Source organism: Oncorhynchus kisutch, linkage group LG9 (genome assembly GCF_002021735.2).
Source record: "Oncorhynchus kisutch isolate 150728-3 linkage group LG9, Okis_V2, whole genome shotgun sequence".
In the NCBI taxonomy this organism is placed as follows: Eukaryota; Metazoa; Chordata; class Actinopteri; order Salmoniformes; family Salmonidae; genus Oncorhynchus; species Oncorhynchus kisutch.
The window spans coordinates 4,776,559-4,795,329 of NC_034182.2; the positions used below are offsets into that span (position 1 = coordinate 4,776,559).

The following is an 18,771-nucleotide window of genomic DNA, read 5'->3' on the forward strand; positions in this document are numbered from 1 at the left end:
TCCCTTCAAGGTGTGTCTGTACCAGATGGTGAGAGAGAGAGGGGCAGAGAGAGAAAGAGAGCGCAAGGGGCAGAGCAGCAGAGAGAAAAACAGGCAGAGGGGGGGGGGGGGGGCAGACAGAGATAGAGGCAGAGAGAGGGAGTTAAGGGCAGAGAGAGCGTACTCATTTTACATGCAGTGTGTGTGTGTGGAGAGATTGTATGATAAGGTCGTGCCCTTTCAGAAAGCTCTGGCCTGTGAGAGAGAAAGTGTGTGGCACTGTACAGTGAACACACACACAAAATCTTGGTGTAATACTAGTGCCTTGTGTGAGGGGGAGTGAGTGTCTCACTATATATGTGTGTGTGCAGTGCATTAATCCCATGTCTCTGCTCCCGCCCTCAGGCACGAGTTGTTGGAAGAGGCGAGGAGGAAAGGCTTACCTTTCGCCCAATGGGACGGCCCCACAGTGGTGGCCTGGCTGGAGGTAGGCACTCCTCCACTCTGGCCTGGAGCCATTCTCAATCCTCCCGCCACTGGGATAGATTTACAAGGTCTGTTCCAGACTCCCACTCTGTGAAGAAGATAATATTCTCCGCCCCGGTGAAGTGGTCTATTCCTCCTTGACTCCCCAGTCTGCACACTCAGCATTCACCTGAGATACGACACCCATTATCCTCTAACCTCTGACCGTTGATGATGTTTCACATTTCAAATCAATTACCCAATGCCTTACTTCAGCCTAATGGTCACCCTTTCTAATACGGCACTTCGAAATGCAAACCAGATACTTTCCTTAAATCAAAACATGGGATGACACAGTTCTGTTACATAACTGTGGATGTATTGTGTTGTAATTACGACCCGGGGAAATCCAATGCCGTAATAGTCAGCATGTTACCGAGAGTTATTATAAAATGATTATGCCTCCGGCTGACATTACTCTTTGTGCTTTATTATATTAAGTCTATTATCTAATCCAGTGTTTCCCAACTCCAGTCCTCCAATACCCCAACAGTACTCATTTTATTATAGCCCTGGACAAGCACACCTGATACATCTGGTCAACTGATCTTCAAGCCCTCAATGAGTTGAATGAGGTGTGTTTGTCCCAGGCTATAACAACACTGTGTGATGTTGGAGGTACTGGAGGACTGGAGTTGGGAAACACTCTGGTGTTGGGCCTATGGGACCAGCAGTGTGTTGAATCTGGATCTCACGGATATTATGGGAGACAATGTCCCAGATTTTGATGTCACCTTGGTGGAAGCCTCAGAGGCTGTTGGTAAAGGTCTACTCTGTGATTTACTATGCCATGTTCTCCCCAGCTTGTAATTGCTTGACATTACACCTCATAAAGGCCATAGTAATGTTGTGTAATATTAACATGGGAATTCATTAAGTAAATGAATGCGTTGCCTATCAATGAATCATCACAGTTTATTTTCTGTCTTCATTGAAATATCCCATGTCTGTATTCAGTTTTTCCTCATTTAATTATGATAGAACATGCTTGAACATACAAGGTGAACATTTCAACCATGACTGCCCCCTACTGTTTCTCAGTAGATCTTTATTAAAACAAGGAAATGCTACTCAACTTGTCTACCATAAGTAAGGATGGTAGACAAGTCCTCCCACCACATCACCTATAATTTGTCAAAACAAGCTCACTCGCTACTTTACATGAAATCACAAATGGTCTTCCTCCTCCTGTTTCAGCTGTGGCTGGGGATGCCCGCCTGGTACGTGGCGGCGTGTCGTGCCAACGTGAAGAGCGGTGCCATCATGTCGGCCCTGTCGGACACAGAGATCCAGAGGGAGATTGGCATCAGTAACCCCCTGCACCGCCTCAAACTACGGCTGGCCATCCAGGAGATGGTGTCCCTCACCAGTCCATCTGCCCCGCCAACCTCCAGAACCGTGAGTGTCCATTGACACACGCGCACACACACACACGCACACACACCCATGCATGTAACTGCCGTCAGTGTTAGCTTAGCATATAGCGCTGCCTCCCTGAACCTGCCTCTGACTGGGCTTTAACCAGGCTCCTCTACCACACCAACACACGTGACCGCCTGCTTGACAACAAACACATCGAGCCATAGAAAAAGCATCCTATTCGATAGCTCCTCCGGTGACATTTTGAGTGAGCTTACGGCACGTTCTTAACTCCGATATGCATACACACACACAGACGGTATAGTCTTCAAGGGTAAAGACACTCAAGTAGCTATTTCTGCTAGTTTGCATTGTAACGCCTTCACAGTCAGAGAACCTGACTTGTGTAGCATCTCTATCCTTTGTGTTGGTAAATGAATGTTGGAGAGAATGGTAGGAAACCGGTTAAGGCCGGCTTGTTTATCTCTCAGTAGTGTCAGTCAGCTCATGCACTTAATTCAGCTCTGCAGCATTTACTCTAATTTAGCACACCAACAGTTATTTTATACCTCAGTCTGTTTCACAGCTCCGAGTTGTCATGGTGATTTCATGTAACCTCTGAGGAACCTGCTGAGCTTAATGCTACAAACTGTTTTATTCTATGTAGCTTTATCACACGCGCACACACACACACACACACACACACACACACACACACACACACACACACACACACACACACACACTTAAACTGAATCTTTCATCAAGGAGCAGTGAACTCTGGGAATATGACTCTATAGACCCCCTCTGCCTTGGTTCCCCCTGCTGTGACTGGTGGTCAGTTCCCTGCCCCTCTTAACCAAATGACCACTTTAAGTTTACACTCCGGGTTAATCAACCCTGTAAATGCAGGGGGAGTGTCTGACAAGCAGAACACTGACGGGGGGAAGGTGGGGTAGGGAGCTAACTTCTTTATTTGACCAGTCACAGGACTGGTTATTCTGCTGGCTTTAAGCTCACAGACAGTGACGTCTGATTCACCCTATGGGGCCGACCCGAACCGTACTATGCTGCCCAGCACAGCTGGGCTTGGCTCGGCTCTATAGTGTGAAACAAGCATGCATGAGCAGCCCTTTAGTACGGTGTCTTTAATAGAGATTGTCATCCCCTCAAGTGTTCTTATCTAGGTCATGACAGCTTGATCCAGTGGGGCTGCAAAGCACAGTGATCATGGCTGCTAAAATTAGAATCAACAACAGATTAGAATGGGTTGGAATGGGGTTTAACGGTGTGGTACACTGAGGTATATCAAACTAGACTGAATCTGTTAGAAAGGAATTTAATGGTGTGGTACACTGAGGTATATCAAACTAGACTGAATCTGTTAGAAAGGGGTTTAATGGTGTGGTACACTGAGGTATATCAAACTAGACAGAGTCTGTTAGAAAGGGGTTTAATGGTGGGGTACACTGAGGTATATCAAACTAGACTGAATCTGTTAGAAAGGGGTTTAATGGTGTGGTACACTGAGGTATATCAAACTAGACAGAGTCTGTTAGAAAGGGGTTTAATGGTGGGGTACACTGAGGTATATCAAACTAGACTGAATCTGTTAGAAAGGGGTTTAATGGTGGGGTACACTGAGGTATATCAAACTAGACTGAATCTGTTAGAAAGGGGTTTAATGGTGTGGTACACTGAGGTATATCAAACTAGACTATTAGAATGGGGTTTAACGGTGTGGTACACTGAGGTATATCAAACTAGACTGAGTCTGTTAGAAAGGGGTTTAATGGTGGGGTACACTGAGGTATATCAAACTAGACTCAGGTGGATATGCATGTTTGTATTTATGTCTGTTTGCTCCAAACCCCTGTACTAATCCACTACTACACTAGTTTATGGTGAACCAGTCTTGTCATGCATGGTAAATGTGTTGCTTTGGCCTGTATGTGTTGCACCTGTGTAGGTGGGCTGCTCCTGTCTTATGTGTTGTTTTTGTCTATCCAAAGTCAGAAGTTGCCCCTAACCACTGATACAGGATCAGATAGTATTTCACCCCTTTAATGGATAAGGTTATGATGGGGGGACAGAGTATCTGATCCTAGATCTGTGGTTAAGGACATCTTCTACCTCAATCAGTTTTGTGTCTGTGTTTGTTTGTGTACTGTGCATGCCCTTTGACCCCAGAGGGGCGGGCCTGCTCATCATCTGACCATGATGCTATAACACTATTGGCTTACAGTGGTGCTGCTCTTCTTCTTTAATACTGCTTGCCCCTCCTGGCGGACTACTGCTGCTGCTGCTGTCTTCTTCTCTTGGGCACCGCACTCCTAGCCGTCAGGCAATGTATGGGTGACCCACGAGGAAATGGAGACCCTCGCAGCACCCTCCTCCAAAACGGTTAGTCCTTCCTCTCCTTTTACCTCTTCTCTGCTCTCACTCACTTGCTTTCACTGCAGTGTTGAGACTTGTCAATGGCTGCTTTACTGAGGCCTGTACTGAGGACTGGGCGGCAGGTAGCCTAGCAGGTAGAGCATTGGGCCAGTAACCAAAAGGTCACTGATTCGATTACCCGAACCGACAAGGTGAAAAATCTGTCATTGTGCCCTTGTGTAAGGCACTTCACCCTGATTTGCTCCAGGGGTACTAACCCTATAAAACAACACATTTCACTGCACCTATCTCTGGTGTATGTGACAATAAAACATGTTTTTACCCCTATAGGATTTGGAGGGTAGGGAGATTGTATAACAGTAGGTTTGTTGATAATGTGGTTAGACTTCATCACATCACATCCATTCTCAGTTCTCCCTTTCATTATAATGGGTAAAGAAGGCATTTTAATTGTAATGACTGGTGCACTGCCCTATATTTACCAGTATGTGTTGGTGTTACTGCTATGGTTCAGGGAGCTGCGTTGCCCTTGGGTACCATACTGTAGTTACCCTATATTACCCGTGTTCATGGTACGTTTCAGCCAGCTGTTGATTAGATACAGCTCATGTCAAGACATAATGCTATTTTTTTCCATGAGCAATGTCATCCTTTTAAACCTGACAGTGATCAGCTGATTGTACATAGGATTCACCCTACAAGACTGGTGTAAGAAGCTACATCAAATCCGATACAGGTCTGCCAACTGATACAGTATGTTCCAAACATGTTCATTTGAAACCTATTGGTTCTGTCTCAAGATTAAACCTTGCAGGATTATTAGTCACTGCAGGTGTCATTCATGTCAATCCCTAGGACACAGACAGCTATGTACTATACTGTATGTCAATCCCTAGGACACAGACAGCTATGTACTATACTGTATGTCAATCCCTAGGACACAGACAGCTATGTACTATACTGTATGTCAATCCCTAGGACACAGACAGCTATGTACTATACTATATGTCAATCCCTAGGACACAGACAGCTATGTACTATACTGTACGTCAATCCCTAGGACACAGACAGCTATGTACTATACTGTATGTCAATCCCTAGGACACAGACAGCTATGTACTATACTGTATGTCAATCCCTAGGACACAGACAGCTATGTACTATACTGTATGTCAATCCCTAGGACACAGACAGCTATGTACTATACTGTATGTCAATCCCTAGGACACAGACAGCTATGTACTATACTGTATGTCAATCCCTAGGACACAGACAGCTATGTACTATACTGTATGTCAATCCCTAGGACACAGACAGCTATGTACTATACTGTATGTCAATCCCTAGGACACAGACAGCTATGTACTATACTGTATGTCAATCCCTAGGACACAGACAGCTATGTACTATACTGTATGTCAATCCCTAGGACACAGACAGCTATGTACTATACTGTATGTCAATCCCTAGGACACAGACAGCTATGTACTATACTGTATGTCAATCCCTAGGACACAGACAGCTATGTACTATACTGTATGTCAATCCCTAGGACACAGACAGCTATGTACTATACTGTATGTCAATCCCTAGGACACAGACAGCTATGTACTATACTGTATGTCAATCCCTAGGACACAGACAGCTATGTACTATACTGTATGTCAATCCCTAGGACACAGACAGCTATGTACTATACTGTATGTCAATCCCTAGGACACAGACAGCTATGTACTATACTGTATGTCAATCCCTAGGACACAGACAGCTATGTACTATACTGTATGTCAATCCCTAGGACACAGACAGCTATGTACTATACTGTATGTCAATCCCTAGGACACAGACAGCTATGTACTATACTGTATGTCAATCCCTAGGACACAGACAGCTATGTACTATACTATATGTAAATCCCTAGGACACAGACAGCTATGTACTATACTGTATGTCAATCCCTAGGACACAGACAGCTATGTACTATACTATATGTAAATCCCTAGGACACAGACAGCTATGTACTATACTATATGTCAATCCATAGGACACAGACAGCTATGTACTATACTGTATGTCAATCCCTAGGACACAGACAGCTATGTACTATACTGTATGTCAATCCCTAGGACACAGACAGCTATGTACTATACTATATGTCAATCCATAGGACACAGACAGCTATGTACTATACTGTATGTCAATCCCTAGGACACAGACAGCTATGTACTATACTGTATGTCAATCCCTAGGACACAGACAGCTATGTACTATACTATATGTAAATCCCTAGGACACAGACAGCTATGTACTATACTGTATGTCAATCCCTAGGACACAGACAGCTATGTACTATACTGTATGTCAATCCCTAGGACACAGACAGCTATGTACTATACTGTATGTCAATCCCTAGGACACAGACAGCTATGTACTATACTGTATGTCAATCCCTAGGACACAGACAGCTATGTACTATACTGTATGTCAATCCCTAGGACACAGACAGCTATGTACTATACTGTATGTCAATCCCTAGGACACAGACAGCTATGTACTATACTGTATGTCAATCCCTAGGACACAGACAGCTATGTACTATACTGTATGTCAATCCCTAGGACACAGACAGCTATGTACTATACTGTATGTCAATCCCTAGGACACAGACAGCTATGTACTATACTGTATGTCAATCCCTAGGACACAGACAGCTATGTACTATACTGTACATGTAATAATGGATCTCTTTGAGCTTGAACATAAAGGTTATTCTTTGTTCCACTGTTCTCCCTGCCTCTAATACAGCCTGCATGTATTAGGCACAATGAGGCTAATAGCCAACTCCGTACCATTGTACGGAGGGCGAACCACGGGGGAAAAGGCTCTCATTTGTGCCAGGCGTTTTGTGCGAATGGGGTTGGATTGGCCTAATGTGGCAGCAGCGCCCGTCTCCAAATCAGATGTAATGTGGCAGCAGCTCAGCCCAGGCCAGGACTAAAGGGATAACTGTGTTACTCTCCCATGGGGCCAGTTCAGTTCATATGCTAAAGGGGGGAAATCATTCTCCCTTCTCAGATTGCAGATAAATCCCACAGGCCACTTTCCCTCCCTCGAATAGTGATTTTTCATGCATATTTAGATGCAGTTCTACTTTTAGATGTGAATAGTTTGTTCGGGGAATATATGCGAGGGAGACCTCTATGGTACGTTCTGAGGCCTTGGCTCTGGCTTGAGCAAGTCAACAGCCTCTGATGCTAGAGTAGAGACTATTGGACTGTAGATGAAGTCCAGTGACCTGTTGCTATTATGTTCTCATGCATAGTGCTACTGTTTCTTTTCCATGCCTGACCAATGACAGAGGTCCGGGGAGTCCGAGGAGGGGAGCTGGGCGCAGGTAAAGGATTTGCGGTCTCTCTCATGGATTAGAACAGTAGAATTGTAGATTATTTAGAGTTACTCTATTTTTATTTAACCTTTGTTTAACTAGGCACACACCAGAGTTGTCTATGTGGCTACTTTTAAACCTCATCGTGTACAGATGAACAATGGGCTACAGTATGTAATTGATTCCTTGTCATTATTGTCAGACTCTAGCGTATGGTGACATGAACCATGAGTGGATAGGGAACGAGTGGTTGCCCAGTCTAGGACTACCTCAGTACCGCAGCTACTTCATGGAGTGCCTGGTGGACGCCCGCATGCTGGACCACCTCACCAAGAAGGACCTCCGGGTGCATCTCAAAATGGTGGACAGCTTTCACAGGTACACCTGCCCTCCTCCTGCATGATGTAGGATTTGATCAGAAAGTTTAGTGTTTAGTCTCATTTTGTGGTAATAAGTGGCTTTTCTCATGTTCCCATGTCTGTAGGACGAGTTTGCAGTATGGTATCATGGGTCTGAAGAAGCTCAACTATGACAGGAAAGAGCTGGAGAGACGCAGAGAGCACAGCCAGCATGAAATGAGAGGTACTTAAAGGGAAATTCCACCCAAAAATGATATTTTGGTATTTGTTTCATTAGTCCATTGTTGACATAGTCCCAAAATGTTTTGCTTGTCAGCAATCAAATGTTCAAGATATGTAACTTTCAAAACAGAAATCATCAGAAATAATCCCTGTATGATGCATTTAGTATCATATGACGCAAAACGCAGGATCATATGATGCAAACTCCCTCATATGGGGATGATTTCTGTATTTTTTAAGTTAAATACAGTATCTTCAAAAGTTGATTGGTGACAAGCATAACATTTTGGGACTATGTCAACAATGGACTAATGAAACAAATACCAAAATATTGTTTTTGGGTGGACTTTTTTCTTTTAAAGACTGCTCTTGGAACGATTATGAAGACCTTTAAGCTAAAATATATTCTAGTAGTGTCTAATTACAATCTCGTTAGTAATCTGCTAAGGCAAATAATACTTGTGGAAGTGCACTTACTTTACAGTATGTATTGCATTCTATTGTGAAATATAGCCAAGCAGTCATAGAGATAGGAGGTGATGGTCAGTAAGGACCAATCTAGCAGAGCCCAGAGGTTTTCTTCATCATGTAACCAGACATGGAAATATTCTGTGTCTGTAGCCCAACATCCATGTTGTGTTTACTGTAATACCATGTCTGTGTGCCAAAGACGTGCTGGTTTGGAGCAACGAGCGGGTGATTCGCTGGGTCCAGAGCATCGGCCTAAAGGACTATGCCAACATCCTGCTGGAGAGCGGCGTGCACGGGGCCCTGGTCGCCCTCGATGACAACTTTGACCACACCAGCCTGGCGCTGCTCATCCAGATCCCCAACCAAAGCACTCAGGTCAGATCCCTCTGCCCCGCATCACGCTATAGCATAGTTACGCCACAAGAGGGCGATGCATAATATACTAGCGTAAGAGGAAGACATTAACGTCTTCATTCTAAGAGTCTGTGTCCATAGTCTTGTCTCTCTAAAAGCAAGTGAATTATGATGTTAAATTGAACAGTGTTTTCAATTGTTTCTTTTTTAGATTTTCAGGACAGAATAAATGATTTAGAGGATACACTTCAAACAGCAGTACACTTCAAACACATCTTTTAATTTCTCAGTCTTTCCATCTCAAACAGGTCTAATAATACCCTGAGTGCCAGACCAGTAGGTCAACAGAGAGCTGTTTGGTCATGCTAGCTTGGTATCAAAATGACTGAAAGCGTCTGGAGCCCCAAATAAAGAGACCTACAACTTCCATTTCAAATGTACCTAATAAGACCTATTTACCCTTCCTCTCCCCAGGCACGTCAGATTCTGGAGAGGGAATATAATAACCTGCTAGCCCTGGGCACTGAGAGACGACTGGACGAGGTGAGTGACTCCTGTCACCCGGACAGCTAGCCCCGCTGTTACCATGGGTGATGGGTCGTGGCAGACAGACACACACACCTGGGTTTGTTGTCAATCATTACTCTGTTTTCCACCATCTCACTGCACCTCAGACTTGTCCTCAGTTTCCACTTCCCACCCATCACTCATTTGTCTCTCATATTGTCTTAGAGTTGGTTTGAGATGTAAATATAAGGGGCCTTGGGAAATTAGTAATATTTGTTAGCTATACACTAACACTATAAACACTATATGCAGACACAAGCTGTTCTCAGACCAGTTTATTTGGGGATAAGATAATAGCTGCCATCTCTAAACTCAATCCCTAACCTGTTTGTGTGTCTGTCCATCAGTATGAAGATAATGACCTCCGGGGGCCATCGTGGAGGAGGCAGTTCCCCCCGCGGGACGTCCATGGGATCAGTATGATGCCCGGCTCGGCAGAGACCCTCCCCGCTGGCTTCCGCGTCACCACCGGCTCACACTCCCGTAGGCTACCCCCCGAAGGTGAGCTCCCCCACAGACCCCCTGCATGGCCAAGACCCCCACAAAGTAGACCTTACAATTCAACTAGAGCATTCAGTTTAGGGCACTTAGCATGGATGAATGTGAATTGCTAAAAATGCCAAGTTTCAGGGTAAATTGCACTCATCAAACACTAACAAACATAGCTAACTGCCACAAAATGGATTTGATTAAGATTGTACCTGGATACATTTCATTACTGTGTTAGAGTTTGGGAGGGGTGTCCTCTCGCCCCTCTCTACTTGGAGCTTTCTCCCCATCACTCTCTCTCTCGTCTATGGGTGTATGGGTGGAGCTCTCTCCCCATCACTCTCTCTCTCGTCTATGGGTGTATGGGTGGAGCTCTCTCCCCATCACTCTCTCTCTCGTCTATGGGTGTATGGGTGGAGCTCTCTCCCCATCACTCTCTCTCTCGTCTATGGGTGTATGGGTGGAGCTCTCTCCCCATCACTCTCTCTCTCGTCTATGTGTGTATGGGTGGAGCTCTCTCCCCATCACTCTCTCTCTCGTCTATGGGTGTATGGGTGGAGCTCTCTCCCCATCACTCTCTCTCTCGTCTATGGGTGTATGGGTGGAGCTCTCTCCCCATCACTCTCTCTCTCGTCTATGGGTGTATGGGTGGAGCTCTCTCCCCATCACTCTCTCTCTCGTCTATGGGTGTATGGGTGGAGCTCTCTCCCCATCACTCTCTCTCTCGTCTATGGGTGTATGGGTGGAGCTCTCTCCCCATCACTCTCTCTCTCGTCTATGGGTGTATGGGTGGAGCTCTCTCCCCATCACTCTCTCTCTCGTCTATGGGTGTATGGGTGGAGCTCTCTCCCCATCACTCTCTCTCTCGTCTATGTGTGTATGGGTGGAGCTCTCTCCCCATCACTCTCTCTCTCGTCTATGGGTGTATGGGTGGAGCTCTCTCCCCATCACTCTCTCTCTCGTCTATGGGTGTATGGGTGGAGCTCTCTCCCCATCACTCTCTCTCTCGTCTATGGGTGTATGGGTGGAGCTCTCTCCCCATCACTCTCTCTCTCGTCTATGGGTGTATGGGTGGAGCTCTCTCCCCATCACTCTCTCTCTCGTCTATGGGTGTATGGGTGGAGCTCTCTCCCCATCACTCTCTCTCTCGTCTATGGGTGTATGGGTGGAGCTCTCTCCCCATCACTCTCTCTCTCGTCTATGGGTGTATGGGTGGAGCTCTCTCCCCATCACTCTCTCTCTCATCTATGGGTGTATGGGTGGAGCTCTCTCCCCATCACTCTCTCTCTCGTCTATGGGTGTATGGGTGGAGCTCTCTCCCCATCACTCTCTCTCTCGTCTATGGGTGTATGGGTGGAGCTCTCTCCCCATCACTCTCTCTCTCGTCTATGGGTGTATGGGTGGAGCTCTCTCCCCATCACTCTCTCTCTCATCTATGGGTGTATGGGTGGAGCTCTCTCCCCATCACTCTCTCTCTCGTCTATGGGTGTATGGGTGGAGCTCTCTCCCCATCACTCTCTCTCTCGTCTATGGGTGTATGGGTGGAGCTCTCTCCCCATCACTCTCTCTCTCGTCTATGGGTGTATGGGTGGAGCTCTCTCCCCATCACTCTCTCTCTCGTCTATGGGTGTATGGGTGGAGCTCTCTCCCCATCACTCTCTCTCTCGTCTATGGGTGTATGGGTGGAGCTCTCTCCCCATCACTCTCTCTCTCGTCTATGGGTGTATGGGTGGAGCTCTCTCCCCATCACTCTCTCTCTCGTCTATGGGTGTATGGGTGGAGCTCTCTCCCCATCACTCTCTCTCTCGTCTATGGGTGTATGGGTGGAGCTCTCTCCCCATCACTCTCTCTCTCGTCTATGGGTGTATGGGTGGAGCTCTCTCCCCATCACTCTCTCTCTCGTCTATGGGTGTATGGGTGGAGCTCTCTCCCCATCACTCTCTCTCTCGTCTATGGGTGTATGGGTGGAGCTCTCTCCCCATCACTCTCTCTCTCGTCTATGGGTGTATGGGTGGAGCTCTCTCCCCATCACTCTCTCTCTCGTCTATGGGTGTATGGGTGGAGCTCTCTCCCCATCACTCTCTCTCTCGTCTATGGGTGTATGGGTGGAGCTCTCTCCCCATCACTCTCTCTCTCGTCTATGGGTGTATGGGTGGAGCTCTCTCCCCATCACTCTCTCTCTCGTCTATGGGTGTATGGGTGGAGCATGTTGCTGACTGTACCTGTGTTTCCTCTGCTCTGGGACTGCTGCTCTGTGTGCAGTGCTCTATGAGGCGCTGGATGACAGTCCTGACGACATGTATTTGGACTGGTTTCAAGGTCAGATATACTGGAGCGATACCATGTGGCCTGCTGTTGGCCTGTGTGCCTTTACGCCCCCCAAAACTCCCCGGTTCCTGCTGTCCACCCTACCGTACCTCTTCTCCAACTGTCTTCTCTCTCTACCTCTACTGCTCTGTTCCTCTGTTTCGTTCTGCTCCTGATGCCAACTACAAGGGTGGCCATTTGTTTGTCCAGGTTGTCCGTTTGTTATTGTAGACATATTGTGTGTCCAGTAATTGTTACTCAGGTTACTGTTATTAGCACAGTAGTTGTTAGTTGCAGCCTATGCTGCTGCACCCTTGAAGTTAAAGCAATGAATCCCCTTTGCATATGTTAGTTGAGCTATGTTAGAACTATGTTAGTTCTATGTTAGTTGAGCTATGTTAGTTCTATGTTAGTTGAGCTATGTTAGAACTATGTTAGTTCTATGTTAGTTGAGCTATGTTAGTTCTATGTTATTTGAGCTATGTTAGTTCTATGTTATTTGAGCTATGTTAGTTCTATGTTATTTGAGCTATGTTAGTTCTATGTTATTTGAGCTATGTTAGTTCTATGTTATTTGAGCTATGTTAGTTCTATGTTATTTGAGCTATGTTAGTTCTATGTTATTTGAGCTATGTTATTTGAGCTATGTTAGTTCTATGTTAGTTGAGTTATGTTAGAACTGTTATTTGAGCTATGTTAGTTCTATGTTAGTTGAGCTATGTTAGTTCTATGTTATTTGAGCTATGTTAGTTCTATGTTATTTGAGCTATGTTAGTTCTATGTTATTTGAGCTATGTTAGTTCTATGTTATTTGAGCTATGTTAGTTCTATGTTATTTGAGCTATGTTATTTGAGCTATGTTAGTTCTATGTTAGTTGAGCTATATTAGTTCTGTTAGTTGAGCTATATTAGTTCTGTTAGTTGAGCTATATTAGTTCTGTTAGTTGAGCTATATTAGTTCTGTTAGTTGAGCTATATTAGTTCTGTTAGTTGAGCTATGTTAGTTCTATGTTAGTTGAGTTATGTTAGAACTGTTATTTGAGCTATGTTAGTTCTATGTTAGTTGAGCTATGTTAGTTCTATGTTAGTTGAGCTATGTTAGTTCTATGTTAGTTGAGCTATGTTAGTTCTATGTTAGTTGAGTTATGTTAGAACTGTTATTTGAGCTATGTTAGTTCTATGTTAGTTGAGCTATGTTAGAACTATGTTAGTTGAGCTATGTTAGTTCTATGTTAGTTGAGCTATGTTAGTTGAGCTATGTTATTTGAGCTATGTTATTTGAGCTATGTTAGTTCTATGTTATTTGAGCTATGTTAGTTCTATGTTAGTTCTATGTTATTTGAGCTATGTTAGTTCTATGTTAGTTCTATGTTAGTTGAGCTATGTTAGCTGAGCTATGTTAGTTCTATGTTATTTGAGCTATGTTAGTTGAGCTATGTTAGTTCTATGTTAGTTGAGCTATGTTAGAACTATGTTAGTTCTATGTTAGTTGAGCTATGTTAGAACTATGTTAGTTCTATGTTAGTTGAGCTATGTTAGTTCTGTTAGTTGAGCTATGTTAGTTGAGCTATGTTAGTTGAGCTATGTTAGTTGAGCTATGTTAGTTCTATGTTAGTTGAGCTATGTTAGTTCTATGTTAGTTGAGCTATGTTAGTTCTATGTTAGTTGATCTATGTTAGTTATGTTAGTTGAGCTATGTTAGTTATGTTAGTTGATCTATGTTAGTTATGTTAGTTGAGCTATGTTAGTTATGTTAGTTGAGCTATGTTAGTTCTATGTTAGTTGAGCTATGTTAGTTCTATGTTAGTTGAGCTATGTTAGTTCTATGTTAGTTGAGCTATGTTAGTTCTATGTTAGTTGAGCTATGTTAGAACTGTTAGTTGAGCTATGTTAGTTCTATGTTAGTTGAGCTATGTTAGTTCTATGTTAGTTGAGCTATGTTAGTTCTATGTTAGTTGAGCTATGTTAGCTGAGCTATGTTAGCTGAGCTATGTTAGCTGAGCTATGTTAGCTGAGCTATGTTAGCTGAGCTATGTTAGTTCTATGTTATTTGAGCTATGTTAGTTGAGCTATGTTAGTTCAGCTATGTTAGTTGAGCTATGTTAGTTCTATGTTAGTTGAGCTATGTTAGTTCTATGTTAGTTGAGATATGTTAGTTATGTTAGTTGAGCTATGTTAGTTATGTTAGTTGAGCTATGTTAGTTCTATGTTAGTTGAGCTATGTTAGAACTGTTAGTTGAGCTATGTTAGTTCAATGTTATTTGAGCTATGTTAGTTCTATGTTAGTTGAGCTATGTTAGTTCTATGTTAGTTGAGATATGTTAGTTATGTTAGTTGAGCTATGTTAGTTATGTTAGTTGAGCTATGTTAGTTCTATGTTAGTTGAGCTATGTTAGAACTGTTAGTTGAGCTATGTTAGTTCAATGTTATTTGAGCTATGTTAGTTCTATGTTAGTTGAGCTATGTTAGTTCTATGTTAGTTGAGCTATGTTAGTTGAGCTATGTTAGCTGAGCTATGTTAGTTGAGCTATGTTAGTTGAGCTATGTTAGTTCTATGTTATTTGAGCTATGTTAGTTGAGCTATGTTATTTGAGCTATGTTAGTTGAGCTATGTTAGTTGAGCTATGTTAGTTGAGCTATGTTAGTTCTATGTTAGTTGAGCTATGTTAGTTCTATGTTAGTTGAGCTATGTTAGTTCTATGTTATTTGAGCTATGTTAGTTCTATGTTATTTGAGCTGTTAGTTGAGCTATGTTAGTTCTATGTTATTTGAGCTATGTTAGTTCTATGTTATTTGAGCTGTTAGTTGAGCTATGTTAGTTCTATGTTATTTGAGCTGTTAGTTGAGCTGTTAGTTGAGCTATGTTAGTTGAGCTATGTTAGTTCTATGTTATTTGAGCTATGTTAGTTCTATGTTATTTGAGCTATGTTAGTTCTATGTTAGTTGAGCTATGTTAGTTCTAAGTTAGTTGAGCTATGTTATTTGAGCTATGTTAGTTGAGCTATGTTAGTTCTATGTTAGTTGAGCAATGTTAGTTCTATGTTAATTGAGCTATGTTAGAACTATGTTAGTTCTATGTTAGTTGAGTTATGTTAGTTCAATGTTAGTTGAGTTATGTTAGTTCAATGTTAGTTGAGCTATGTTAGAACTATGTTAGTTGAGTTATGTTAGTTCTATGTTAGTTGAGTTATGTTAGTTGAGTTATGTTAGTTGCCCTGTAATAAATATTTATGATGGAAAAGATGGATGTTTTACAGTTGCCGGTTTGTGTCGCTCCTCGCCCTGTTGTTAAAAGAGGATGCTGGTCAAAATCTTTACGTTTTCAAGGGAATGAGAGATGTATTGAAACTTGCGTCTGTGATTGTGGCCCAGTGAGTTATAGCTGAACTGTAGTGCAGCAGGCTGCATTATGGCAGAACTCACTCCGGAATTATGGACGCAACTTCTGATACAAGTAAGTCTATCGCTGACATCCGATTGCAGGTTTTGACCAGTTCTTCTCTAACACTCTGTCCCCAGTGTAATCGAGCTGCCTTCCTGTATCTGCCTCTATCTGTGGTCCCTGGTCTGTGGTGGTGATGACTTTAACAGACTTGTTCCTGTGCGAGGTGTGATTCACTCAAAATGGCCACGTGCACTCCTCCTCTGAGTGTGCGATGCAATGTGCCTTGGCTTTGCTAGCTGACATTTTGACTAACCTCGTTCCCTGTGGTGTGTGTGTGTGTGCAGTGTGTTGTATCCACAGTATGGTCTACTGTTCTCCTAGCCCTTATCAGCTGGTTTAGAGTCCGTTTTGTTTGTCTCTCTCATTTGTTTGTCCCTCTCACAGTGGGCAATGGGAGCTGATCCTGTGTCAGTTGTTATGGGCATAAAGTAAGTTGGATAGCATTATCTACTGACCCTGGGCCCACTCTGGGTGTTGAAGCTAAGTGACTAACTGACGGGTCTCTGTCTCCCCCTACAGTTGGCCCCTTAGCAGTGCAGCATCTGGACAGCTCTACAGTGAGGACCTACTCCTGCTGAGGGAGGAGAAGAGAGACTGTAAGCTGTAAGTCACACACATTATCCCTGTACAAGCTATCAGTTGCGCATACATACATGCTCACGCACAAACTCTCCCTCTCTCTTACATCTGTCGTTCTGCTCAGGGACAGCAAATGACTGAGAAATTGGAACGAGGTGAGAGGGTAACTTGTCTTTACAAATAACCATGTTTGCTTGGAGAGGAGAGTCCCTGCTCTAGTGCAGACATCCATGATCAGATGATAGGAGTCAAAGGCAGCAGCATGAGGCGTCCTCACTCTGTTGTCCCTCCTTTAATCTCTGTCCAGCACAGACAACTACAGCCACAGAACACATGGAACTTTATTCCACATCAGGTAACTGATGCAAGCAGTAGAATCAGATAAAAAATAGATTAAAATGCACCTTGTGGAACAGCGGGGACTGTGAAGAGACACACACAGGTAGTATGGCAGTGATATACATTTTGTATTGTAGATATGTAGTGGTGTAATACTGTTAAATGTACTGTTTTATATTTTGTTTTATGTGTGATGTAAGTGCCTTAATGTGTTTGGACCCAAGGAAGAGCAGCTGCTGCCTTGGCAGGAATTAATGGGGATCCCTAATAAATACATGAATACCCCTGAATGCCAAGGTAGAGAGATATATGGCAGCTACGTGAATCTGTCTCAAATTAGATAATGTTACACAATTAGTAATGTCAACAATAATTCCCATGTGATCAAATCCATCTTCATGACAACTGCACTGTCACTGTGGATAAAGCTTCACAGTGGCACAGTGTAAGTAAACCATACCTCCTCTCTTTCAGGTCCAGATACTGTATGTAGAGAAGGTCTTACTGTACCTTGGAGCTGCTGGACGGGTCCTCCTGCCTGGAACAAACATTCTGACGAGACGCACTGCCAAGAAGCACCCCCCTACCTACCCTCCCACCCACCCTACCCCCGAAAAAGAGAGGGGCGGGGGGCAGCGAGGGGTGCCTCGTGCCAATCCGTCCCCCCTCTGCACTTACAAGTCAAGGCCCCCTGAAACCTGGGCAGCAGCTGCCGGTGCTACTTTCCTTCAATCTGTCCTGTTGTCACCGTTTCTACCTTTTACATGTACAATAACTTGTTGAAGCATAATGTACTGTGTATTTCTTCTACCAGGAGATGTGTAGGTTATCTGTAAATGAATATAAATATGAGGTTTTTTTAATATATATATATATATAAATATATACACATCTATATTACAAAAAAAAAAGATATTCAGAGTTTGTGCAAATAACCCCCCCTTCCCATTTCAAGTCCATGACCTTGGTTAAAATATGCTGCTCTTTGAACATTTCTCTATCATTCCCCGAGAGACCATTTTGTACATAGTTATTTTCCATTGTGCTGATAAATTTGTGTTTTCACCTTGGAGAGACTGTCCATCTGTTCGCCATGTGAGCCCCCCCCCAGCTGGTAAAGCCTTCCCTCTAGTGGCGTGTACAGCCCCATGTATCTGAGTCACCAGCCACAGCCCCTCACAATCATGACGGAGCCCATCTCATAGCAAAGCATTCTGGGAGGACACAGAAACGCACTGTGATGTCTACTGATGATGTGACAAGCACTTTGATACTTTGTCGTGGGGTCCGACTCAGCATCGCTGAGAAATAACTGAAAGACAGACTGCTTAACTCATTGTGCGTAGAGTGTATATGAACATGTCGAAGTGAGGTGAATTTTAATGACAAACCTGTTGCTTGCTGTGACATTGGTGTAACTGTTAACTCTTTGTTTTTGTCTGAGTTGCCAGGGAAACCTATTGTACAGCCCCCCTACCTGTCTTTGAGTTATTTCTGCTGGAGTACTTGATCAAGTTTGACTTTTTTGTTGACTTTTACATCCTCGATTTGCACAAACAAAGAATCATTTTATTTTGTGTCCATTTTTTATTCATTACTAATTGTATTTTGGTCAAAACTAAGTGGTGATCAAACAAATTTTCATTGCCAATAAAAAAAATACTGTCAGTGAAGTAGCTGTTGAAATGACAATTTTTCACTCATTGCTTCACTTCAGAGCTCTAGTATGAAGAGTTAATTCATCATATTAAACTACAAGATATAAAATAAACATGACAATTATTTTATTTAACTAGGCAAGTCCGTTAAGAACAAATTCTTATTTACAATGACGGCCTACCCCCCCCCCCCCACACCAAAAAATAAAATAATTAAATATAAATAAATAAATGTATATATGTACAGTGGGGAGAACAAGTATTTGATACACTGCCGATTTGTCAGGTTTTCCTACTTACAAAGCATGTAGAGGTCTGTCAATTTTATCATAGGTA

At 43.4% G+C, this 18,771-nt stretch overlaps 1 protein-coding gene across 6 annotated transcripts in view; it reads left to right on the plus strand.

Moving 5' to 3' along the window:
• The window catches only part of ppfia2 (PTPRF interacting protein alpha 2), a 224,663-nt gene extending 206,213 nt beyond the window's left edge, over positions 1-18,450 (plus strand). For 5 of the 6 annotated variants that reach the window (XM_031831595.1, XM_031831593.1, XM_031831594.1 and 2 more), the window contains 11 exons: positions 385-466; positions 1,702-1,902; positions 4,201-4,266; positions 7,619-7,654; positions 7,848-8,023; positions 8,130-8,227; positions 8,897-9,072; positions 9,526-9,594; positions 9,966-10,119; positions 16,379-16,462; positions 17,252-18,450. In XM_031831595.1, coding sequence (XP_031687455.1) covers positions 385-466; positions 1,702-1,902; positions 4,201-4,266; positions 7,619-7,654; positions 7,848-8,023; positions 8,130-8,227; positions 8,897-9,072; positions 9,526-9,594; positions 9,966-10,119; positions 16,379-16,437 — 1,117 coding nt within the window. In that variant the 3' untranslated portion in view covers positions 16,438-16,462; positions 17,252-18,450. The remainder of the gene's footprint in view (positions 1-384; positions 467-1,701; positions 1,903-4,200; positions 4,267-7,618; positions 7,655-7,847; positions 8,024-8,129; positions 8,228-8,896; positions 9,073-9,525; positions 9,595-9,965; positions 10,120-16,378; positions 16,463-17,251) is intronic. The other variant, XM_031831597.1, reaches the window with a different exon arrangement.
• The last annotated feature ends 321 nt before the right edge of the window (positions 18,451-18,771 follow it).